Source organism: Anomaloglossus baeobatrachus, chromosome 1 (genome assembly GCF_048569485.1).
Source record: "Anomaloglossus baeobatrachus isolate aAnoBae1 chromosome 1, aAnoBae1.hap1, whole genome shotgun sequence".
NCBI classification, from domain to species: Eukaryota; Metazoa; Chordata; class Amphibia; order Anura; family Aromobatidae; genus Anomaloglossus; species Anomaloglossus baeobatrachus.
Genome location: NC_134353.1, coordinates 385,083,053 through 385,110,296, shown reverse-complemented (window position 1 = coordinate 385,110,296; position 27,244 = coordinate 385,083,053). Strand labels below are relative to the sequence as shown.

General features: G+C 47.2%; 1 protein-coding gene across 1 annotated transcript in view; it reads left to right on the top strand.

The window, feature by feature from the left end:
* The window catches only part of LOC142315335 (unconventional myosin-If-like), a 279,905-nt gene that overhangs the window by 55,992 nt on the left and 196,669 nt on the right, over window positions 1-27,244 (top strand). The window contains exon 2 of the mRNA XM_075352538.1: window positions 20,026-20,163. Within this exon, the coding sequence (XP_075208653.1) occupies window positions 20,026-20,163 (138 nt within the window). The remainder of the gene's footprint in view (window positions 1-20,025; window positions 20,164-27,244) is intronic.

Genomic DNA, 27,244 nt, shown 5'->3' with positions numbered 1-27,244 from the left:
CAGGTATTGATCTCCAGGGCCCTGTGTAATTCCAAATCCCTGTATAGTTCTGGGAGTTCTGCTTGGTGAAGTGGTTTCCCTCGATCCTGTCCATTACAGCCCGTCTGAGTCTGTGGATTCAGGATGGTGTAACACCACCAGGCTGCCCTCTTCAAACTGTACCCCCACTTCATACTGTCTCCCTACACAGTATGATGGTTATCACAGCCATCCATACTGTATGATGGCCACCACAGCCCCCCATTATATAGTATGGTCACTACCGCAGTCCTCATATACAGTATGATGGCCTCCACAGCAGCCCAATACAGTATATTGGTCCCCACAGTCCCTTAAATGCAGTATAATATCCCATACAGAAACCCACACAGTATATACACCACAGAGCTCTATCAAGTATGGCTACCACAACCCCAAGTATAGTGTCCCCCACAGCACCATATACAGTATGGGCACCACAGCACACTGTATAATGTCCCCAACAGTGCCCTTTACAATATGGTACCTACAGCTCCCAGTAGTGTCTCCCATAGCCCTTCATAGAACATGGGCACAAAATAACCCAGTTCACTGTAGTCCGAAATTTGTCATTTTTTGAGACAGAAATACACTACCACATCCTTTTAACATTAGTGTTACTTTCATTATTAAAATATTTTCTGTGTTACCAGGCCATATAGTGCAGACTCATCATAACGAATGTTTATAATAATGATGGGATCAACATACACATGTAGCTGTTTCAAAGACAAGTCCAGCAATACCTTTACATTAGTGATGAGCGAACCCAAACTGTAAAGTTCGCGGTCTGTACCAAACACATAGTGATCGTTCACACAGTCCCGAACACGAGTTTTCCTGGGAAACATGTGTTACAGTTCGGGTCCAGTTCAAGTGCAAGGGCTGTAAATAAGCACATTATTAAAAAACATTATGGTTATACTTACTGGTTTCACAATGCGTCCTGAAGACCCACTCAGCCGCTGTCTCCTGGCCGCTTCAGCTTCCAGGTCTGATCATTAACTTCCAGCGGTATTCACTGCATGGCTCATCACTTGGTAGTCTTTGGCTTTTTTCCGTCCGTGTTCGCGGTGAGGTCAGGGTTCACCCGAGTCCATGAATATGGACTATCACTGTCAGCCTGCTTCTGGCTCGGTACAGACGCTTGTCTGTACAAAGTGATGAAGCAGAGCTGACATTGCTCTTCCTGCTTCTCGCTCTGTATAGACACTAGTCTGTATGGAGTGATGAAGCAAAGTTGACATTGCTATCCCTGCTTCTCGCTCTGTATAAATGCTTGTCTGTACAGTGTGATGAAGCAGAGCTGACATTGCTCTCCCTGCTTTTCGTTTTGTATAGACAGCCTGGGGGACAAGTTCCACACTGCGCTGAAGCTGTGGAAGGGAATCAAACAGCAGACAGATGAGTGGTTGTTGCCAGTTAACCTGAAGCCCGAACAGGTGATGTGTGATAATGGGCGAAATCTAATAGCAGCTCTGGGTCTAGCCGGTTTGACACACATCCTGTGCTTAGCGCATGTCCTTAATTTGTTGGTGCAGACCTTCCTAAAAAAAATTACCCAGGTATGTCCAACCTGCTGGTGAAAGTGCGGACAGTGTGTGCTTCCTTTCAACATTTTCACCCTGCAGCTGCCTTCCTGTCTGCGCTGCAGCGTCAATTCAAACTTCCTGCTCACCGTCTGATATGTGACGTACCAACAAGGTGGAACTCCACCTTGTATATGCTGGAGAGACTGTGTGAGCAGCAGCAGGCAATAGTTGAGTTTCAAATGCAGCACGCACGGCAGAATCGTTCTGCTGAGCAATCCCACTTCACTACCAATGAGTGGGCCTCCATGCAGGATTTGGGTACTGTGTTGCGCTGCTTTGAACTATACCAATATTATGCCGGAGGCATGTGGGCGATGTTGATGACGTCAAACCAGAAAATTAAAGAGAGAGACGGCAATCCTCTAAAGCCACGGATTTCAATAAATTTGGAAGAAGGGTTAATCCTCTAAAATATCAGATAAGATAAAGGATGTTCCCTGGAAATTTTTAAAACAAACCGGAGATTATCAGAGCAGGCACACCAGAGATATCAAACACAGAAGTCAGCGGGAAGTAGATAAGTAACTGCGTAGTGAAAGCACTGAAATCACTTTAACACATTGTTATAGCTTTCCCAGCGTGATCCTGATAATAAGGGCTCTTCTCCACTTGCGTTTTTTTTGTGCAATTGTAATCGCCTGTAAGAACGGTTTGCAATCTGACAAATGATTATATATGATGCTGTCTCCTTTTCCCCGTTTTTTTACGACTCAACATGTGCTCTCGGTGAAATCGCAGCATGCTGCGATTTGCACCGAGTCTCAGCTCTCTCCCCACCATGCAATCCTATGGGAGTGAGAAAAAAGTCAGAATCCGGGTGACATGCGCATGTCATACAGATGGCATACTCATGTCACACGGATCCTTGACACTTGCATACCGCGTCAGACTAGCTACTGGAAGAATTTCCAGTAATACCAGGCCTGGCGTGGTTACATGCACTAAACTCCGGAGCTGTCACCTGAGCTCCAGAGTACAGCCTGAACAGCGAGCGCCAAGTGATTGATTCCCCGGCGATTGCTGTTCAGTTCAGCACAGCTGCAAACAGATCGGGCTGATCTCTGGAGCTCAGGTGACAGCTCCGGGGTTCAGTGCAGGTACCCGCGGCCAGGCCTGGTATTACTGGAGATTCCTCCGGTAGCCAGTCTGACGCGGTATACATAAACACTCACATAGCACCCGCATGACGCTCGCATGTCATATGGATGCTATGTGAGGGAAAAAAGCACACACTGTACGCAGACCACATGCAGGACATACACAGGACACGTGACTCACATTTTGAGCTGAGTATCGCTCTGATTTATAAAACGCAAGTGGAGAAGAGCCCTAAGGGCGCTTTGCCATCTGCGATCAAATAATCACAGCGATACTTGCTCCGTAAAGTAGGGTGAGTGTCATGCATATGTCGCTGGCGGCGGGGCGCTGCGCTCGCTAACGCTCGGGTCCGGCGATGCTGCTGCTACTGCTCGGTGGCTCGAGTGGTGGGCCGGATCCAGGGACTCGAGCGGCGCTCCTCGCCCGTGAGTGAAAGGGGGTGGTTTGTTTGGGGATTTAGTCCGTGACGCCACCCACGGGTTGTGGTGAAGATGGACACCACCGCTGCTGGTGACAGGGATCCCGGGAGCGATGGTAGGGAGCAACTGGGATGTTGTTTTCCCCCTCCGTGGGTAGGGGTTTGTGGTCCCGGGGCCCGGTTGTGCGACGGGGAGGCAGGGTCGGTGAGGTGCAGGGTTGCAGGGACAGCGCGGCGCGGTGCCAGATGGCACGGGTGTACTCACTCAGCAAGAGATGCACAAAGTCCTCGGTAAACCAAATGGCTGGATGGACGCGTCCCGCAGCTGGCTGCTGTGTCTCTCCCCGGACAGGTGATGGCGGCTGTCTTTCCCTGCACCTTTGTGTACTGTTTTGACTACGATGGGTCCCCAACGGTAGTCCGCTCCCCGGTGTATGGACGCCGGAGGAGCCCGTTTTGCCCGCAGGCGCTGGCCCTTGGGTCTCTAGCCGTTGGCGGTGGCTGTATACCCTCACGGTGCGGACGGTTGCCTTCTAACGGGTCTTTGGTTATTAGGAAACCCCTGGGGTTCCTGTCACACTCGGATTTGACAGTTGACGGCGGCTCCAAGCCTAGTCGGGGTCCGATGGCCCTGCCTGCGTGTGCTAGCTTCACTTCGCTCCCCGGTCGGTACCGGCGGGGGCGACCGCCCGACCCCGGTCCTACGGTTCCACGTTGATCCACCACTCCTGCAGACGGCCACCACCGTCTGCCAACCTTGCTGTCAGTGCCTGGGCCACAAACCCAGACACTCTCCACTTTACTCCTCTCACTTCAACCTCCTGAACTAATATGTCTCCTTTTCCCACCTCCAGGCCTGTGAACTCCTCGATGGGTGGGGCCAACTGCCTGGCTCCGCCCCACCTGGTGTGGACATCAAACCCTGGAGGGAGGCAACAAGGGTTTTGTGTCTGGCTAATGTTACTGTCTGGAGGGTGGGGGTGTGTGTGTGTTTTACCTGTGACGACCTAGCTAGTCCAGGGCGCCACATTCCCCCTTGGTGAAATGCAGACCGTCAGCGGGCTGCCCGTCCATCACTGGTTTTATTTTTCAACTGTAAAAATATAAATAACATGTAAACAGTAAACATATAAAACATAAGCATTCTTTTCAGGTCACTTTAACGTTGCACATATAAACATTTTTAATCACAGACGGATGGACGGATGTCTTCCGCTCTCCCACCCAAGCAACCTAGCCCTGATGCTGCCCCTAAGAAGTGGGCAGCACCCCTTAACGCCAGTCCAGGTTCAAGCTGCCTGAGCAGAAACGGGTACAGTTACTCGCACCCGACTGTCACTTCAGGGGACCCCACGTCCAAGGGGGACCCCTGACCCCCGGAGGATGGCCTCCTGCTCTACTGCGGGCCCTTCCTCCAATCTGCCTCTCCGGAGGCGGCAACGGTATCCATTCCACAACACTATTTACAAACCCACAAGTTCGTGGGTGGCCTGCTAGTTCTCGGCCATGTTCATGAGGAGTTTCTCATGTGGGTATGGGGGGTGTTAACTGAACAAGGACAACTCCAGTCCCAACGGGGGCGGTTCTCTTCTCGGACGGTAATCAGGTGATTTTTCGGTTTGATTAGTGTTCATCTTGCTGAGGGTCCCAACGGGGGACAGCAGGTTGCAATGGTGGACCCCTGCCTACTCCACCTCTTCCTCTGAGGTGGCTTAGCCCTCCGCTGTCAATATTGCAAACATCCGGTGGCAGGCCTAGCGGGAGAGGGCCGCTCGGTATCCGTTTCCACCGCCACGCGGGACATAGAAAGCTACTGGCGCACTGCCGTTGGGAAGGCTCTCACCCACTTCCTCGGACTCCGAGACCGGTTCTGTGTCGGTCCCCGAGCCGCTGTCATCTGACTCCAGGGGGCTAATGGTGGGACCTGACAGGACAGCAACGGTTTCTAGCTGAGCCCAGACTTGTGGTTCTCCAGTGACAAGTGACCCGTCATCAGCCGGTGTACGGAGGCCCGCCATCGGTTCTTCCAAGTCAACCGCTCCAGCTATTTGTGGGCTAGCGTCCTCTCGGGCCTCGGGCCCTGGCGAGGAAACACGGACTCCGCCACCTCCATCGGGGACGGCTGCCTGAGCGGGGCTGTACGGGCGGCTACCACAGGCGATGGAGCGGGTCCTGCTGGGGCCAGGGGTAGACCAAGTCCTTCAGCCGCAGCGGCCGATCCTTCAGGGACACAAGGGCGTGGGTCACTCACCAGCTCCTCTAGCATGGCCTCTCTTTCATGCGCCTGCACGACCGCAGCTAGCTCCTCCATCTCAGCGATCCAGCAGGTCCCGTACCTGGGCCCGGTTACAACAGCACAGCAGCATCACTTGCGTTTTCAACCACGCCACCATCCCGGGGGCAGGCCCCGGAGACTCAGGCCTCTCAGGTGGTGCGGACATGTTGCAAGCTGCTTCCTGGAACCGGGTATCTTTGCAGAGTCCTGGCGTCCCCGTTTTTATGGCCTCGGCTACATTAGACAGGCTTTCACCCACCCCCCCTTGGTTCTCTTTAGCACTTCCGCTTGTTGGGGGCGGGGCTTCGCTTTCGCGCCTTCCCTGCTTGGGGAAGACGCTCAAGCGGGAGATTTTTGCGCCAAAGATGGCGGCGCTTCAAATTTTTTGGCCGGACACCGCCGGCGGGCATCACAAGGCGCACTTCTACTGGTAAGTAGATTGGTTCAATCCTGTTCGTGACGCTAAGTTGTCGCGGGCGGCGGGGCGCTGCAGTCGCTAACGCTCGGGTCCGGCGCTGCTGCTGCTGCTCAGTGGCTTGAGCAGTGGTCCGGATCCGGGGACTCGAGTGGCGCTCCTCGCCCGTGAGTGAAAGGGGGTGGTTTGTTTGGGGATTTAGTCCGTGACGCCACCCACGGGTTGTGGTGAAGATGGGCACCACCGCTGCTGGTGACGGGGATCCCGGGAGAGATGGTAGGGAGCAGCTGGGATGTTGTTTTCCCCCTCCGTGGGTAGGGGTTGGTGGTCCCGGGGCTCGGTGGTGTGACGGGGAGGCAGGGTCGGTGTGGTGCAGGGTTGCAGGGACAGCACGGTGCGGTGCCGGATGGCATGGGTGTACTCACTCAGCAAGAGATGCACAAAGTCTCTGGTAAACCAAACGGCTGGATGGACGGGTCCCGCAGCCTGCTGCTGTGTCTCTCCCCGGACAGGTGATGGCGGCTGTCTTTCCCTGCACCTTTGTGTACTGTTTTGACTACGATGGGTCCCCAACGGTAGTCCGCTCCCCGGTGTATGGACGCCGGAGGAGGCCGTTTTGCCCGCAGGCGCTGGCCCTTGGGTCTCTAGCCGTTAGTGGTGGCTGTATACCCTCACGGTGCGGACGGTTGCCTTCTAACGGGTCTTTGGTTAATAGGAAACCCCTGGGGTTCCTGTCACACTCGGATTTGACAGTTGACGGCGGCTCCAAGCCTAGTCGGGGTCTGATGGCCCTGCCTGTGTGTGCTAGCTTCACTTCGCTCCCCGGTCGGTACCTCCACTCCTGCAGACGGCCACCACCGTCTGCCAACCTTTCTGTCAGTGCCTGGGCCACAAACCCAGACACTTTCCACTTTACTCCTCTCACTTCAACCTCCTGAACTAATCTGTCTCCTTTTCCCGCCTCCAGGCCTGTGAACTCCTCGGTGGGTGGGGCCAACCGCCTGTCTCCGCCCCACCTGGTGTGGACATCAGACCCTAGAGGGAGGCAACAAGGGTTTTGTGTCTGCCTAATGTTACTGTCTGGGGGGTGGGTGTGTGTGTGTGTGTGTTTTACCTGTGATGACCTGGCTAGTCCAGGGTGCCACACGTATGATGTGCATTTTCTTCTTACCTAGCATCCGTATGACATGTGAGTGTCATGTGAGTGCCATGTGAGTGCTATGCAAGTCTGTAGATTTTTAACACCAAAAATCTGTGTGACATGCATATGCCATCTGTATGACATGCGTATGCCATCTGTATGTCATCCGTAGTGCGATTTTTTTTTTTTTTTTTTTTTTTCACTCCCATAGGCTTGCATGAGACTCGGTGCCAAACGCAGCATGCTGTGATTGCACCAAGAGCCCGATTCGTGTGGAGAAAAAATAGGACAGAGGAAACTGTCTCATTGATTTACACTGGTGCAAGAGCAATCCGATTTTTTATCGGATCGCACTCGCACCAGGAAATCGCGAGTGGAAAAGAGCCCTAAAGCTTGTGCTCTCTACGTTATCTGTTATCTAATTAACTTCAAAGGGTTATACAAACAACCCATTATAACACCCTAAAAATAACACTGCATTAACCCTAAATCCGCCATTATCGGCGTGAGTGCGAGCTTTGAGTCAAACTGAAGACTTTTTTTTTTTTAATGTGCCCTGTGCCTAGTTACTACTAATAGAGAGAAAGAGAAATGAAAGAAAAGAAGGAAGAAAGAGGAAAGGAGTAGGGTAGAAGTGAGAAGGGGAAAAAAAGGTAATCTTAACTGAAATCGCTGGCATCCGTCCTCAACGCGCGCCCAGCAGCTCTGCCATACTATTTCGCACTGAACAGTATAATAATAGCTGGAGCAACGCCATTTCTACAGCTACGCTTATTCATGCACCTAACTTACGCATGAATTGACAGCTCACCAATAAAGTTGCGTATCCTCCATACAGAGACCGCTTCACACTGTTCCAGTTAACTCTCGTGCTGTCAGTAAAGTTGAACGAACAGATCCAGATACCATTCTAGCTGCCTAAATTTAATTTGCAGCTAAACATATGACCCATTAATCAAATATATCTTTAAACTACTATTGCCGAAATAAATTTGTTCAAAAAAAAAAAACCTACTCAACTTTAATTATCACCAATTAAATTTTATTTTCCCTTTGACAAATCTATACACAAACCTACTCAGAAAAAGCCTCAAATAAATACAAACTTATGGAAAAAGGGGAAAGACAAAAAATCAAAACAACACTGATAGGGATGATCGAATACCTCAATTATTCGGCTTCGCGAATATCTGACGAATAGGTCGCCACTATGCGAATATTCAATGCACAATGTAAGTCTATGGGAAGCCCGAATAGTTCTGAATAGTCGTTATTCGGGTTTCACATAGACTTACATTGCGCATCAAATATGCGCGAAGCCGAATATTTGAGGTATTTGATCATCCCTAAACACTGACTATAAGTCGCCTAATTCAGATAATATGATAAAAAATAAAGTCAAATCGCTCCTTAAAGGGGATGCTCAAAAAGAACAATTCAAAGGTCACAATTTTCCGAAACAACAAATTCCTCTTCCTAACTTGATTACATATCAAATAAAAATCTTGAACCAAGAAATGACTTATCAAAAACGTTAAATAACCAAATAGCTACATATCACAAAGGTTGCATTGACCAAGAAGTTAAAGCCAAAATATCTACTGATAATGCCTATACAATAGATATTAAACAAACAGAGAAAAATATTATACATTATACACCACAAACTGAATTTAAAGACTCAAATGAGGTAAATAGAATTTCCGCTGATAATTTGGAAATGGAAATTTCTACTCAACGCAGTAATAAAAGAAAAGAGCTGGATACAGCAAACCCATCTAATTTATATTCTAACTCACAGCTTGGACATTTCTTAGAATCAGGTGAAGACTCGGACACTTTCAGCCCAGACAAACAGAGACCAAGAATACAATATGAATTAAAAGATGAAAATTCCACGGATAACTCTCTTATGACCAATTTAGCTTGTTCCTCAACTACAGAAGAAACTGCTTCACTCTCCTCACATTGCAAACTAATAGAAACCCTCAGCATGAGAATGGATTCAGGGTTTAAAAAACAAACAAATATTCTCCAAGAAAATTTGGCAGCCATAAACAAAAGATTTCATCTCACTGAAGCTAAAATAACAAAAGTTGAAGAAAAATCTGAGACCCTTACAGACCAACATAGAGTCCTTCATCAAAAAATATCTACTCTTATAAGTAAACTTGCTGATCTTGAAGATCGAAGTAGACGAAATCACATTAAACTCAGAGGGATTCTGGAATCCATAAATAACTCCAATCTAGAGGATTTTGCTAAGCGCTTAATAAAAAGAGCTATTCCACCAATTTCAGATCTAGAAGTAACAATCGACAGGATTAACCGTCTGCCCCACACGAGATCTATACCGGCAGACACACCCAGAGAGGTAATTCTCTGCCTCCATTTTTTCAGTAGATAGCAGCGGGGGGCAATAGCCAGAAAAAGAAATAATTCTAAAACATAACCTTTATTAGGTATATATTAAAAGTGGACTGCCACTATAAAATAATAAAAGATGTACAGTTGGGCCACACAATTAATTAGTGCAGCCTCAAACCGAACACCAGGCACAAAATGCAGAGAGTGTGAAGCAAAATCACACAATGTATAAACAGTGAACACTCAGACACCCTGATGTCCAATAAAGAAAAACAACATCACACAAATGGTGCACGGGTTCACAGAAAATTCTGCATTAAAAAGGACACAGCATACACAATTACCACCTCAGACTTGCTGTAATAGTGGATCCAAATGAGTAAGGAAAAAAAACGGTCTTACCGTGCTTCAATGGGCATGTCAATAAATAAACATTGTAGAGCTCAATCGTAGGTGACCCTTCACAAGGCCTGCATAAATACCATTCATTGGCTCACAAAGAAACGACAGTATGTAACCTGCCAACGCGTTTCATATATTAATCTTCAGGGGAGTCTTCATAAGATAATCATCATCATGTCAGTAATCAAGACTGACAGACAAAAAATTTCCCCAAGGATGGACTGTAGAAAAAAACAGTCATACATTACAGCTTATAACAGAAAAACATGTATAAAACATGTATAAACAAGCATCCAAAATCCAGCCTGCTTACCAAATAGGTTCAGCGTGGACGAACGCCAAGCTGTGTGTGCCGCGCTGGCTATTTGAAAACCGCGCTTACTTATAGCAGCCTAGAACGCAAGCTACAATGCAGAAGACCAAACCGGAAGTACCCCCGGTAACTATACAATGCATAGCCATAGGCGTTTCTGGCTGTGCTGTTATGTGGTATCTGATTATTTGGGATGGCCCTGCGATGGTGTAGGCCTTTTATACCTATGTGGGCGTCAGAGGTCTTGTACCCTGATGCCGCCGCTAAACTTTGTAAACGCCTATGGCTATTCATTGTATAGTTACCGGGGGTACTTCCGGTTTCGTCTTCTGCATTGTAGCTTGTAGCTTGCGTTCCAGGCATGATTTGATGACGTAGGCGGCACATCCTTGATGATGCGGCCACTGTCATCATTGTGACATTGGGGCTTCCGGCATGGTGCATGCTGGGTTGACACGTCATGATGTATGGTGGACTTACTGCGCATGCGCGGCTGCTATAAGTAAGCGCGGTTTTCAAATAGCCAGCGCGGCACACACAGCTTGGCGTTCGTCCACGCTGGACCTATTTGGTAAGCAGGCTGGATTTTGGATGCTTGTTTATACATGTTTTATACATGTTTTTCTGTTATAAGCTGTAATGTATGACTGTTTTTTTCTACAGTCCGTCCTTGGGGCAATTTTTTGTCTGTCAGTCTTGATTACTGACATGATGATGATTATCTTATGAAGACTCCCCTGAAGATTAATATATGAAACGCGTTGGCAGGTTACATACTGTCGTTTCTTTGTGAGCCAACAAATGGTATTTATGCAGGCCTTTTGAAGGGTCACCTACGATTGAGCTCTACAATGTTTATTTATTGACATGCCCCATTGAAGCACGGTAAGACCGTTTTTTTTCCTTACTCATTTGGATCCACTATTACAGCAAGTCTGAGGTGGTAATTGTGTATGCTGTGTCCTTTTGAATGCAGAATTTTCTGTGAACCCGTGCACCATTTGTGTGATGTTGTTTTTCTTTATTGGACATCAGGGTGTCTGAGTGTTCACTGTTTATACATTGTGTGATTTTGCTTCACACTCTCTGCATTTTGTGCCTGGTGTTCGGTTTGAGGCTGCACTAATTAATTGTGTGGCCCAACTGTACATCTTTTATTATTTTATAGTGGCAGTCCATTTTTAATATATACCTAATAAAGGTTATGTTTTAGGATTATTTCTTTTTCTGGCTATTGCCCCCCGCTGCTATCTACTGTTCTCCATTGGGATTTTGAAGGTAATTGCTAATCTCCATTTTTTCAGCACAAAACAAATCCTACTAAAATACCTTAAGGACAATGGCTCATTACCAGAACCGTTCAAAAACATAAAAGTTTTCATAGATCTCTCTAGAGAAACTGTGGCAAATAGAAGAGCATACTATGAGACGACAAGTAAATTAAGAGAATGGGATGTGCAATACAAATGGGGATTCCCCTCAAAACTCCTTATATGGATAAATGGACGTCCAACTGTAATTTCTTCACTTTTCAGTTATTTATTTTTTAAAAATGTTTAAAATAAACAATAAATGTCGTTCACCTTCACAATTGTGTCCCAATTGTTGTTGATTCTTCGCCATAATATTAAAATTTTTATCTTTATGTTTGAAGCCTGAAATGTGGGGAAAAGGTTGAAAAATTCAAAGGGGCCGAATAATTTCGCAAGGCACTGTACATACATTTAAAAATTGATGTGAGGTCTCCCTATATATATTGATACCAGCACTACTGAGCCCCATATCCAGCCCAAAAACATCAAGGGAATTGGTAATCAGGTTTTGCTATTTAATCTGAGAGCAGAATAATATGCAGAGCCAGATATTTTGGTTCCAAAGATGTGTCATTTACAGGGCTACTGGCCATACCTTTCATAAAATCACCGTTTTATTAGCAGTAGATCATTGTTAGAGAACTAGTAAACCTGCTGCCATGTAATCCTCTATATTCATGAGCTTTGTATAACTCCATGCCCACCACTGACTGGTAGATTTCTGCATATGCATAGTGTTCACAGGAAAATGTCAATCAATGTTGTGTGTGGGTTTTTATAGAACTCAGCATTCAGACAACTGATAGTTCTGTAGCAGACCCAAAGGAATTTTAATAAAAATTAGGCAGGCACCCAGTAATTAGGGCTTCTGTACCTATATCTTGATGCTTTCAGATGGAGTAACACATAGCTAATGACATTTTTACTTTAAGGTAACATGTAGAGGGTTTAAAAAACCTTAAAACATATCTTAATAATTAAAAAATTGTCCTTTCACAGTGGTATTGTAGCACCCCAGTGGTCATGGGAGCCACAGTGGCATTGTTCTCCTCACCAGGATCAATGTTATGCTTGGTGACAGCGTGGGGACCTCTCATTGTCAGGAACATCACATACAACATCTCCTACTCCAGGCCAGCAGGGGGAGCTCATAACCTGTTTTGAAGGGAGTCTCTCTGTACATGCTGACTTAAGAGAAGGGTTAGAGTGAACAGAAAGGAAGTCAGGCAGAACAGTGTTGGCGAGGAGAAAGAGCAGTCACTGATCGAGAGCTGCTGTGTGAGCTTTCAAGGACCGAGCGCTAGGACAGGACACCGGGGTCCTCACCTACTGGGTGCTAACGGCCTAGTAGTAAAACCCGGAGGGCAAGAGAGTCTACATTTCCTGGCCCACCTTAGTTCCAAGTCGCAGCAGAAAAATAGAACCCGGGATCGCAGTAATACAAGCGAATCCCATAACCGGTTCATGCTGCCCGTCACAGGGGACAGTCATCTTCAAGTAAAGAGAGAGAAGTGGACGCTGTGCTGCTTCAGCCTGCAGCAGCTCCCACCAAGAGCGCATTAAGGAAGGCCTCCAACCCACCAGGCAAGGAGAGATCCATGCTGCTTATGGGCTGAACGTACTATTGTAAACCTGGATCATAACACCTGACCAGTAAAGGTAAAGAGGAAACTACCAACCTGTGTCATCCAGTTACTGTCGGCGTCCCAGCTCTGCACCCCATTGCACCACTACAACCCTCACCTCCTGGGGCCCGCTCCACCTGTGGGGAGTGATCACACATGAGCTGCACTACCACTCGCCCCAGCAAGGAACCCTGCAGCGGCAGCTAATCCCTGGTCGCATACCACAGGTGGCGTCACGACAAACTTTCCCAGTCACCCCACTTACCCTTCATTTGCTGTACACCTTGGGGCAACGGAACCGGGCAAGGCCACCTGTGACATCGCCTGACCCGACCCGCAAGAGCCCGGCAATGAGTAGGTTAACCACCTGCCCCGTGTGGCGCTGCAATATAAGCTACAATAGTTTGTGGATCCCATTTGCAGAGCCCCTAAGTGCCAGAACAGTAGAAATCCCTTCAAGTAAATTCATCTACGGGTGTAGTGATTATTTACTCTCCGGAAAACATCCATGGTGTCAAACGCAGTGAATGTTGCAGAATTAAAAATTGTAAATAAGCCTTTGTTGTGCCCAGTAGTTTTGTAGTGCTCGTACATTGTGCCCAGCTTGTGCTTCTGGAGAACTGCACCTTATAAATTAAGCAGGCTCTTCTCTTTACAACAATGCCAAACATATGGACGCTAACTATGGTTTAGGCACATTGTGGTGATTATGTCTCTCGGCACTACCTGAGGTTAGCTGTATCTGCCGCTGGTAACTATGATATTGATTGAAAGTAAAGGAACAGCGTAGCTCTTCTCTCACTGAGAGGAGCCAGCTGTTTCTCTGCAGGGAAGGCACCGGGCCCCCAACCCTGCCAAGTCCGGTCGCGGTAACGACCTTTGTGACCGCAGTCGTTAAATTCCTGCCTAGTTTTTTCTCCGGTCCCAACCGTTTCACTGCCAGTTTAGGTATGTGACCACAGCTCTATACTATACTATATCTATCTTCCCACTGATTAGGCTATAATATTGTCATGTTCTATTGCAGCCTTCCTCTCTTGTCATTCTATTGTGCAGCCAATTTACTGCACTGACATGGAGCTCCAACCTTGAAGCAGTGTCCTGTCATACTGCGGTATGTTTTCTTCCACCCTCCTGTATCCATTAGGGTTCGCTTTTCACTATTGTTACTAATCTCCTTCCATATCCCTTTTTTTCCTATAGTGGCAAAAAATATATATATATGTCCCTATACGTTGTATATGGTTAGCATATATGGGTCACCGCCCATCTATATGATTGGTGGGCTCCACTTCGGTTTTCCATTCATTTCACGGACATTTTAGGTATGTGACCTTTGGTGCCCATACCATATGCTATTTTGATCCATGAATTTCTAATAGTGTTATGTTATATTGCAGCCACCTTCTTCTTCCATTGGGCATTTAACCCATTGCTTGATCATAATAAGCGTCCCCCTACTTCAACCCCGAGATAATTCCTCCACTTACAGCGGTATGTCTGCAGTTTATTTCACTCTGTCTCATATTGTTTTATTATTGTACAATTCTTCTCATCTTTGTCTTTCTGCCCCTTATTCTATTATAGCGACTACACATATGTGCCAAAAGTATACTTTATTCCTCAACTATATATGAGCCGCTACCTACTCATATGATAAGGTGATTTTCACGGGTATGTGTCCCTTATTTCATAATTCCCGTCTTTACCCATCTTAACATATAATGCCCCCTGTTAAAATCTTCTTTTCTTCTCTTTTCCTATTTTCCCCCTCCTTTTTTATCCAGTAGCCGCATCTTATATTGACCTACATTTAATAACCGAAATTTTCCATTTTGGAGATCCATAGTTTCCTGAATGTAAGTCCAGTGGCCATTTTTCCTGTTTCATAGGCTATTATAATTTATCACATCTGGGTGACTATAATTTCCATTTTCATTTTTTTATCGTCAGCTCTTCAATTCCCAGTACTGTTAATAGGACTCTTTTATGACAACATCAGTACGGGTATGTCTTTTTCCCTTTTTCTCCTCCGTTGCTTCCTCCTCTCTTTACCTTTTCTTCCCCTCTCCCTTGCTCCCTCTTTAACTCATGCTCATCTTTCTCTTCTTCTCCCTTCCTCCCCCCCCCCTCCCCTTTCCTCCCTTTCCCTTCCCCCTCGGATGTACATCTGACTCACTTAGCCTCACGTACACTGTTTTCACGTTTTAGAATCACATTACCTGATAAAACTCTGTTGCTATGTTTTTATTCAGAACATGATGTTATTGTAATTATGTCTTCTGTGATCTTGTCTGTCCATATCCAGTATCTTTTGGTCCCTGATGAAGGCTTAATTAAGAGCCGAAACGTCGGACTTTAATACAATTTCCTGTTGTCATGAAAAGACTATATTACAACTTGCTGTGAGAACTTTTTCTTGAATAAAACTACAACATACAACAAGAATCATTGACTATTTTCCTCCTTCCATACTGTGTGCCGGGATTCTCTCTGTGTATATGGACTTTTTTTCTCCCGAGCACCAGGTATACAGTAGTGAGCCCAGCATACTCCTTATTGTAGTCCTGCAGTCAGGGATGGTTTTAGACAAATTGTAGCACTGGGCAAAACTCAAAGTGGGGCCTCAGATTCTGAAATGCTGCATTAACATCAGCATTACAGTGAATTCAGTGCACTAAATGAGTTTTCAACTACTAAAAATATCTTTAAGTATCAAGAAGCCACTCAAAGCAGAAAGACAAAATTACTGTCCAAGAAGTAAAACATAAGGTTGTGTTCATTGATGACTTCAACTAGTTAAGTCACTAAAAACACTGTTCTCAGGTATTCTCACTCTATTTGTAGCCTACAAAGATCATAGCTTTGTAATAGGGTATAATTTAGTACATGAAACAAATAATATGTAAATCAAACAATGTTGAATTTTACATTCAAGGATTTTCACGCATACAAAATGATATCATGCAATATCATGTGAATGCACTCTTATCTACAGTGGAACCTCGGTTTACGAGTAACCTGGTGTGCAAGTATTTTGCTATACGAGCAAAGCTTGCTGTGAATTTGTAACTTGGTTTACGAGCAATGCTTTGCTGTACGAACAAATACTCACACACTTCCAGTTCCGTACTTTCACCGCGCTCTGACCCGCTCTTGCAGTCCGCACAAACATGCAAGCACACACACAAACACACACAAACACACATATTATGCTCAGCTATCCTCCGTTCCCTCGGTGGCCTCTTTCCTGGTTCTTGCAGTCCGCAGGTATGTGGATCCGGTAACAATCGGAAGCGATGTAGGGGCTGCTGCTGTCAGTGCTTTCCAATGGCAGCGCGCTGACCAATCAGAGGCAAGCAACTCATGCATTTGACATCAGCACTCTGGCCAATCAGAGGCAAGCTGTTCATGCCAATGACATCAGCTGCTGAAGCGCTGACACCGGCAGCCGCTACATCGGTCGTGATAGTTACCATATTCACATGCCTGCGGACTGCAAGAACCAGGGAAGAGGCCGCCGAGGGAACGGAGGATAGGTGAGCATTATGTGTGTGTGTGTGTGTGTGTTTGTGTTTGTGCGTGTGTGGAATGGCACAATAGGGGACCAGGATGGGACATTGTTACAAGTTGTGGAACAAATTGTCTGAGTTTCAATTATTTCCTATGAGAAATTTTGCTTTGCTATACGAGTAACTTGGTTTACGATCACACTCCCAGAACAGATTGTTATCATAAACCAAGGTTCCACTGTATATGCTTAGTTCGAACAATCTAAACAGTAGAAGGGGCTCCCTTTATCACCTCATTTCATAACAAAATAGATGCTTCAATTGACACAAACCTAAGTTGCCAGTGGGTTGTAATGGTGCCCATCATCTAACATGCCCCCTCCATCATTGTTCTCTTAAAAAACCTATTACTGTCACAGTAATACTCCACAACACAGCAGTGTACTACAATGTATTGAAAATGAATAATACCCCATAAACGTTTCCACACATTTGCAAACTACATTCACAAATTTAAATGTATTTATTGGGATTTTCTGTGATATACCAGCATAAAGTAACAAGTATTTGTGAAGTCTATAGAAAATTAAATATGGTTTTCTAAATATTTTTTTAAAATATAAAACTGAATATTGTGACATGCATTTGTCATCCCTCAGGTTCGAGATTCAATTGGGTGACCTTGTACTGCATGGCTAGTTTCCGTCCCTGCTGAGCCACAACCTAATCACTCCCTGTTCAAATGCTGATGGTTTTTTAATTTGTTTCTTTCCTTTAGGTTTGCAGTTATCAGTTGTTATCACTTGCTCATTTCCTCTGTCCTGTCACATCTTGGGTGGGGCTATTTATAATCTCCTGATACTAGCCTTCTCTGCTGGCTATATTTCTATGTGGATGACTAATAAGGAGTTCCAGCCCTGCAGCTAAGGGATTTAGGCAGATACCAGTGTTGTTCTCTCTGTGTATTCTTGGTTGCCTTTTCTACACCTATCTTTTGTTTTCTGTTAGGTTGTTAGGAGTTTATCCCTGTGTGCATTTATTGTTTCCCCTTTGTCCTTATGGCACATGCTTCCAAACGTTGGGTCCTTGTTTATCTCTGCACATGCACCCTATCTTACTTTGTAGCGTTAGTACATGGCACAAGTCACTTTATTGACGCAGCTTGTGGGCTCACACACATTAGCGTATAACTCAGATGAGTGCTCTCTGATGTTTTAATAAATAACACTCAGGCTAATGCTATACTATGGGACAGGGCAACAAGTTTTTTTCTCATGCTGAATAAGAAAACACTCTCACCATGCTGTGAGTGGCTGCACAAATTGGACAGTGAGACAAGTGTATGGGTGCATGTAAAACATTGTGCTGCACTTGGATGACATCCGATGTATGCCAACACAGACAATGGAGAAAATAGAGAAATTAAGTTCTCCTCTTGTTTACACTTGTGAAAAGATTATATCATATGAGAGAATGGGATTACAGTAAACTGACATTCGGCTCTAATTCGGCTTTAAGGGTACCGTCACACTAAACAACGTACCAGCGATTCCGACCACGATACGACCTGGTCAGGATCGCGGGTACGTTGCTACAGGGTCGCTGGTGAGCTGTCAAACAGTCAGATCTTCCCAACGATGCAGCAACGATACGGCGGTCACTGGGACCCTGTCACATAGCACAATTCAAATCTTGATTAGTAACATAGGCGTGCATCTACATTGCCTTTTCCGCGCCCCCTCTGCTCCGATTGGTGGTCGTAACTGCGTTGTGACTGGGCAGCCTTGCCTTTAGAGAAGGCAACATAATAGCGCTTCCATCCTTTTCCATCCTTGTCCATCCCATAGTCCTGCAGTCCCGATGGATTGCATTACGATCTGCTGCTACATGCGGTCCGGGACAAGTGAATTCAGCCCTCTGAAATGTAATGCGATCTACAAGCCACAACAGAGGATGGAAGCAGACAATTTAAACGCAGTAGCGATCACCTATCGGAACAGAGAGGGCGCAGAAAACAATGAAGATGCACGCCTACATGAGTCGCGAACGAGGTCGTTGGGTAAGGTGTCATACACACTGATGCGTGCTGCGCTACGGGAGCCCGACAACCAAAAAATGAACCAAAACAGTGTGTAACGGTCAGCGATTTCACAGCAGGGGCCAGGTCGCTGCTTAGTGTCACACACAGCGAGATCACTGATGAGGTCACTGGTGCGTCACAAAACCTGTGACTCAGCAGCGATCTCGCTAGCGATCTCACTATGTGAGAAGTACCCCTAACTCTGAGTGTCATTAGCATAATTAACCCGATTCTCTCACATGAGGGGATATATGCTAGTATTAGACCTATTATAAAACACAATGGTCCTGTGGCTTGCGTGTCATCACTCCTGGTGTCAGCACCACCACCACAGAGCGGCCAGTGTAGGATCCTGATGAGGGACAGCAGATATCATTTTTGTTTATATCATTTTGTTTGTGGGGGGGGTTTCATGTATTTTTTAACTTATTACAATGGATGTTTGTGTTGCAGGGCAGTGTGTTACTGGTGTTAAGGTGCAGTATAAAACTCACCAGTGACCAGTGCTGCTTCATGGCCTATGGTAATCCTTCTCCTGAGTGGCCACACAGGTACTGTACTCTGTCCTGACTGGCGCATTTTTGCAACGTCAGGACTACATCAGTGATCCGGTGTCACTTCTGTAGGATTCTGAAGCTGAACAGCAGCTGTGAGGACACAGTATAGAACATAAGCCTGTGAAAGTGAAGATGGATGTCCAGATATCAGAACATGAGAAGATGCAGAACACAGGGCTGTAGTTCATGCCTTACTACTTCTGCCTCAGTGATTGCCAATGGAACTATAAATAACACTAGACAGCGTAGCATTGGGCAAGAGCATTGCAGAACAGAAGCAAAGAAGCTCTGTCTCTTCTGCTGAGCGAAGCACTGACTAGTGATATTGGAATTGTAAACTCCATCTCAGAGTTAGAAGTCAGGAGTGTACTATGGCCCTGATCTTTGCATTTTCTCTTCTTTGGTCACTGGCTGCCAGAAGTGAATATGCATGGAGCCCTGAAGACTCCTTAGGGTAGACTAGAGGGGACACAGCAGGGAGCCCCTATGTTTGGGGTCCTTGGGCAGCTTCCCAGTCTCCCGATAACGCCATCCCTGCCTGCAGTGATAATCTCCTTCTGATAAAACATTTATTGTATTGAAACTTCAGCATGTTGCTGAGTAAGTGACTCATCCATGGAATAAGGCTCTCTGCCCCTACATTATGCTGCTCTCATATCTAATATAGTAAATCTGCTGATAGGTTCCCTTTGAAGACTTCCACAGACTCATGTAATGCCGCCATATTTCAATGTCAGAGTTATGACTACCATACTAATATTATAGGTTTCCATGGTGATCTAAGATTTGTATAGTACAACCACTCAAGTTAATTTTTTGACAGCTGTAATACATTTTCCACATATGGGAGTAAATCTATTTGAAATTTTTTAACCTTTAATTTTGTCTCATTTCTTTAGGGAAGCAAAGAAAGGTATCACTGGCAAAGCCAAAATGTCAAGCAAAGTGGAGTTGATGATATGGTGCTGCTTTCCAAAATCACAGAGGATGCCATTGTGGAGAACCTCAAAAAAAGATATATGGACGATTACATTTTTGTATCCTTTTAATGAATGTAATTTTACTTTTGTGAGATCCTGTCTGGCGACCTTCTTAAACATTGTGTAACATGGCATATTCCATTGTGGACAGTAGTAAGAATTCTTTATGTGCTAACCAGTGATAGCTTCAAGGATTTCAGTGCAAGCCTAGTGCTTTTTTCTAATACTAGGAAGCAGTTCTAGGCCTTTTTTTTAACAGTCCTCTATGAAACATGTAGGACATATCTGCAAAATACATTGTCATGAGAATGTGTGTCAATAGACTGTACACTTATAATCATTTAACATATAGCTGAATATGTGTGACAAACAACCCTGTGGTATCCTGCTGCAGAAGGTCACTGTGTGCCGCCCCGGTGTTAGTCGGGCTGCTCGAATCCAGGATCGTCGTGGCTCGAGGGGTCTGGACCCGGCTTGGCAGACACTCTGATCCGTAAAAGGGGTTATTTACAGGGGAAAATGACTCGCCCACCCCAGGGCTATGGGACACCCGGTGCCGGACCGGACTAGTCCGGGGGTCGTCAGTGGTGGCGGGGCCCGGCTCCGTGGCCCTGGTGGGGTCAATTAATATGGCTGGAGGTGATTAAAGTTTATGGTTGTCGTGACGCCACCTGTGGTTTGCGGCTATTAAGCCGCCACTGCTGTATGAGGCCTCTGGGGCTGGTGGTATGGCAGGTCGGATGGTCCTGCTCCCCACAGGTGGAGCGGTACCCCGGGGCAACAGTTGGTGCTCGTGAGAGTATATGATGTTGTGTGAATAATACGGTGCAGGGCCGACAGGCAGTGAAAGAAACAGGCACAAACAGTAGTCTCTTTACCTTCTCCTCTTTTACTCGGCAGCAGTTTAGTCCAGGGAGACCGTCACAGATGGTAAAGATGGTCCGGCCGGCCTGGAAGTGCCTGGGGGTGATCTTTGGCCAGTTGAGTATGAGGCCTTCTCCCTAATCTTTCTTTTCTTCTATAGGACCCTGCACTCTGAATTTAGCAAAGGCCCTCCTGCTGCTGGGACCAGTGGTTCGTCCCTTTTTCTGTGTGGTAGACTGCGCAGGCCCTCTCTGGTGCTTCTCTGCTGGAGTCCACACCGGGCCCTTGGGATGCAGCTGTACCTTCAGATTGCTTCTGGGCCAGGGAACTTGCAGCTCTCCTGCCCTCCGGATTCGGCTACCAGGGAAGGATTTTATACCCTGGCAACCACAGACTCCGATGTCCGAGTCTCTTCTGTGCCTCTCTGCACTTCTTGCTTCACTGGGCCAAGCTATTCCAGCTCTAGGCCCCAGTTCCACAAGGCAGCACTACTCTGCGTCTGTTCTTTTTGCTTCCTTTCTACAGACTGCCCACTAACTCCTCCCTCAGGCCAGACTTAAGGAATGCTCCCTGGAACTCCAGGTTCAGAGCTCCCCCTGCTGGTCTGAGGGAGAACTGCGTTGGATGTTAAACTTACTGGCCAATAGACCTCCCAATTACCTCCAGGCTCAGCATTAACCCTTTGGAAGGGTAATGCTGTTGTGGCGACCAGGTCCTGGGGCGCCACACTCCCCCTTAGTTAAATTCAGTACTCCCGGACTGTAGAAACAAACATAACATGTGAGAACATTTCATCCCATTATGGGAGGCGCATTACTTAAACGTTACAAACTTAAACACTACTATAAGAGGCCAGTGTGGCTCCCTGCCGGGTGTCCATTACACTGCTCCATGGGGGACCCGCCGCGATCAAACCCCCAACATAGGCTCTGGGCGTGCGTCAGAGCATTGATGACCCCAGTCTATGCACGCCGGACGGGTTTTTCTTCAGGGGTGTTGAGCACACTGGTGCTAACTATTGTAAGGATGCAATGTGGTAGATGGCCGGTATGTGTCACAGAGGGGGAAATCCTCTGTGATCTGAACCTGGAATGTTTCTCTGGGACTTGTAGTTCCATGAGGATTGTTGTACACATTCAGGGCTGGGTTCATGGGATGGTCAGAAGTGATGGGCGGGACTGACCATCCACATACCTCCCATACGTAGGTGTGTCTCATGGGATTTAATGGAGCTGTCGTTTGTCACATGATCTCTGTGTGCTGGTGGGAGCCATCTTGGTTGGAGCACATGTGCAGGAGATCCTGTGCATACAGAGCTAGTGAGGGCTCTGAAATGTCAGGGAGCTGCAGAATCCACTGAGGCTGTGAGGAATTGGAACGTGTCCATGGGCCGGGATGTTGAGCCCAGTGTGAGAGTCTCCCTGGACTGGATGGAGGCAGACTGACAGCCTGCAAACCTACTGGCAGGTAACACCCCAGAAAGGGGACTATACTGGCTGATGCCAGAGAATGAACTGTATGAACAATCAGCAGTTTAAACAGACAGTGAGACATTGTCCTGCGGGAAAGTGGCTGTGGCCCATTACACTGCGTGGTTTATGAGGTTGTGAATAAATCACCGAGATTCTTTAAGTGACAAAGTGCTTGTGTGTGTCTTGATCCCGCTGCCAGACGTGTGCCCCAAGACGTTCAGGGCCCAGGTCGTCACATTATGGTGGAGAATGCGGGCATATGGCCTGGTTGCTAGGGGCAACGCAGCCTGGTTGCTAGGGGCAACACAGCCTGGTTGCTAAGGGCAACGGCCTAGGACATATTCTTGTGGATACGGACTGCTTGCTGTGGATCGGCGGGTCCACGAAAAAATTTTTTGAAGCGGTTTGCGGTGGATCGGCGGGTCCACGAAAATTGACGGCGCACTCAAGCAGCTTGCGGTGGATCGGCGGGTCCACGAAGTTCCGGGAAAGCTGAGCGACCATGAGTGGAGCCGCAAGCCTGGACGTTATGGAGGAGCTGTACCAGTTCCTTGTGTGTGGACAGCAGGAGCTGTCAGTGCGCAGAGATGTGGCAGCAGTGGACCAGTTTGTGAATTCCCTTCTGGGGCCAGTACGGGCACAGGGTACCCAGGGAGATAAAGGGGAACGGTGTGAACTGGGATCTAAGGACACTGCAAGGAAGCCACAGAAAGCCCATAAAGGGGTGGTTGCCCATAAGGGGGTGGAGTCCCATAAAGGGGTGGTTGCCCATAAGGGGGTGGAGTCCCATAAAGGGGTGGTTGCCCATAAGGGGGTGGAGTCCCATAAAGGGGTGGATGCCCAAAAGGGGGAGGAGTCCCAGAAAGCGGTGGTCCCCCAAAATGGTGCAGAGCATCCCAAATCCAAGGGTGAAGTGGCGCAGATGGACTGTAGCCAGGGACAACAGTGTTCATGCCACAAGTGCCCGGTTTGCGGTATAGACCACCCATCCGACGAGAAGCCACGTCTGTGTTCCGTGGAAGTGGATGGGGAATCTGTAACAGGGGTCGTAGACTCAAGGAGCTTGGTGACCCTGGTGAGGGCCACTTCTGATGTCAACTTGATTCCTGGAAGGAAGATCCACGTCAGCTGCACCCACAATAATGAGACAGAATACCCAGTATCCAGCGTGGTCATAAAGACAGCCAGGGACAGTGGTTCTCATGATGTTGGTGTAGTCTCAGATTTACTGCACCCAATTATTATAGGTTGGGACTCTAAATTATTTGTGCACTTGTGGAAGCAGGGGGACGTATCCGGTTGCTTGTGTAAGAGCCAGAACAGCCCAAAGGAAACCCTACCACATTGGGAGGTGAAAAGGGGTCCTTGTTGTGGAGTTATGTGTGGTAAGGAGGAGATAGTACCTTCTAAAATTGACTGTCCTAAGTTAGGGGTGACCAAAGAAAATGGACGGACCCAACTTGGTGACATAGGGACTAAGGGAATAACCAATAGTGTGACCGTTAAAAACGGGGTAGCTCCAGAAAGGGAGGCAGATATCTGGTTAAGTGGGGACATGATAGTCCAGGACGCCAGGGGGAGTGACGATGACTCCAGAATGGACACTGACTCTTATAAAAGGACAAGAGAGTGCAGTGAGGTACAGACAATTGAGAAGGGTAAAACCTCCTCCAGACGCCGGAGACGTAATAAGCGCCAAAAGCTTGTGCAAGGTATCCCGTCTGAGGGTGCAGAGAAAGTGAAGTACCTGGTCGAGGAAAACACATTGCCAGTAGCAACTGCTAAGGTAGAGTCAGACAGCGATGTCCTACACAAGAAAGAGGTATCAGAAACTGAACTGACACATTGTAACGACAGACATCAGCAGGGTGAAATGTCAAAAAATGAGCCAACCAAAGCAGTAATGGTGGTGTCTCCTATAGATTCCAAGCATGAAGCAGAAGGTCTGTCGGACAAGAGCACTGTGGGAGGTGAAATCCTAGAGGGTAATACAGGACAAGGAATCCTGGAGAAAGTTGGTGAAGTACAAATCCATAGAGGTCATGGTGAGCAGACCGGTAAATTACCCAGTGTTGGGGTGATGAAGGGTGAAAACGGGGCCAAAGGTCTAAGAGGAACAGAGTACCACGCTGAAGGGTGTGACACCCTTGCAGAAAAAAAGAGGACTGAATGTGACACTGCAGAGACCCGCAAGGAAGTTGAAGGTAACGCAGTGAAGACCCAAGAGACAGCTGGTGCTGCAGAAGTGAAAAGAGTCTCTGATGAGGTGAAGTCTGGACCAGAGGTCTTATCAGGAACTGATAGCCTGAGTGACCTGCCTGGTAAGACCAAGATGGAAGACATAGAGATTGTCTTGGTTAAGAAGAGTAGCAAACCCAAAGGCTCTGAGGCTGGAGCTGAACCGGAAGAGTGTGTAACTCAAGAGGTGGAGCCGTGCATGAGAGAAAAAGATAGATGCAAGAGACCAAAGGAATGGTCTAATTTCCTTGAAGGTCAAGAAACCGGTCCATTCTTTAAGTGCATGGTAGATGTGCCCGAAGACCTAAGAAAAGCCTGTGCCCATAAGTCGATGCATGAGACGTTTAAGAAGGCTGTAGGGGCCTGTGAAGTGTACTTTGCCCCAGAGACTTGTCGGTTGGTGGTGTGCTCTGCCAGTAATGTCACAAAGAAGCGGGTGGCTATCCTGAGTGACATGCACCTGCAGTGTCTTCGCACGAAATGGCTCATCTCGGCACAGATGGAAGAAGACACCAGACGCTTGGAGTGTATGAAGCAGCTCACTGCAGAATTTCAGGAAGTTGTGGTGGTGAAGAAATCATTAATTGGGCTCGCATTAAGAGCGCTGAAAAGTAACATTCAGCAAGCCAGGAAGGTTCCAGGTATTACAGCGATTGAATTAGAAGAGCACAGTGGAACATTCCAAATCTATGGGAAAACTGAAGAAGCAGTGAAAACAGCTCGAAGGCTGTTGGACTTTGTGGAAGAGGTCACACAAGTGCCCAGAGAACTTGTCAAGAAACTGATTGGCAGAAATGGAAGAGTCATGCAGGAGATGGTTGATACATCCGGTGTGACGAGAGTAAGACTTAAGGTTTATCATAAAGCCAGGTTACCCTGTGAAGTTGGTATGGTTCCATGTGTCATGGCGGGAACAAAGGAGTGTGTTGAAAACGTACGAGTTCTCCTAGAATACCGCCTGGGATACCTGGAAGAACTAAAGCAAATGGATCTTGAAAGACAGAAGATTGCAGAGACACTTTGTCAAGTGAGTTTGAGGTCACGACCGCTTTCGGGCCAGGGCCCAGAGAAGAAGTGTGGTCCACCTGATGAACGCGTTGCCTTCACTGGCAAGGGAAGTAGGTCCTGTAGGGAAAGGAGCCTAGGTCATAGAAGACCTACCTATAAATCAGGCTATGGCACAGACTCTGAAGGGTCCAAGCCCTCTAAAACAAAATCTGAAAGAAAAGATGGAGGGAGTGACTGGTCCATAGCCAAAAGTGGTGGTGGGAAAAGGCGGAGATGGAAAGGTGACCTAAGACGTCATAAGAGAAGAGGCCATAGTAGATTGGCAAACAGAGAGTGTGCAGGGTCTAGTTGTGGGAGATCTCCTGTCGGCTCGGTTGTGAGGTACCTGGACAAGAGCCCCTCTAGTGGACTGGTTAGCGCAGAGTCAGGCCGCACGGTAGTTTTGACTGATGGGGTGTCTCACTACCACACTGACCGTTGGAGACAGTTATGGAACGATATGTCGGACCGGCGGACGTGTCTGAGAAGAGGGTTCACTGAGGAGGGTTTGGTGACAGTGGCGGATGGTCGGTCAGGAGCAGAAACTCCAAGTTTTCGTAGAGGGCCCATTCGACTGGTAGGGTATGGTTTCCCTAATGCCCTGTCTCAGGGTCACTGTAGGTTGTCGAGTGTTCCACCCTACAAGTTGGAACAGAGGGGGGGGATATGTAAGGATGCAATGTGGTAGATGGCCGGTATGTGTCACAGAGGGGGAAATCCTCTGTGATCTGAACCTGGAATGTTTCTCTGGGACTTGTAGTTCCATGAGGATTGTTGTACACATTCAGGGCTGGGTTCATGGGATGGTCAGAAGTGATGGGCGGGACTGACCATCCACATACCTCCCATACGTAGGTGTGTCTCATGGGATTTAATGGAGCTGTCGTTTGTCACATGATCTCTGTGTGCTGGTGGGAGCCATCTTGGTTGGAGCACATGTGCAGGAGATCCTGTGCATACAGAGCTAGTGAGGGCTCTGAAATGTCAGGGAGCTGCAGAATCCACTGAGGCTGTGAGGAATTGGAACGTGTCCATGGGCCGGGATGTTGAGCCCAGTGTGAGAGTCTCCCTGGACTGGATGGAGGCAGACTGACAGCCTGCAAACCTACTGGCAGGTAACACCCCAGAAAGGGGACTATACTGGCTGATGCCAGAGAATGAACTGTATGAACAATCAGCAGTTTAAACAGACAGTGAGACATTGTCCTGCGGGAAAGTGGCTGTGGCCCATTACACTGCGTGGTTTATGAGGTTGTGAATAAATCACCGAGATTCTTTAAGTGACAAAGTGCTTGTGTGTGTCTTGATCCCGCTGCCAGACGTGTGCCCCAAGACGTTCAGGGCCCAGGTCGTCACACTATGTACAATTAGAGTGTTGGCCACCCATAGTCCAGTGGCCCAATTGTCCATTTACTTAACCACCTAAAACAAAACATTACATACAAGACATTTTCACATAACTATTTACACTCTGTTAGGTATTTTACTTTCTATGTTCTATACCTTGGAGGGGTCTG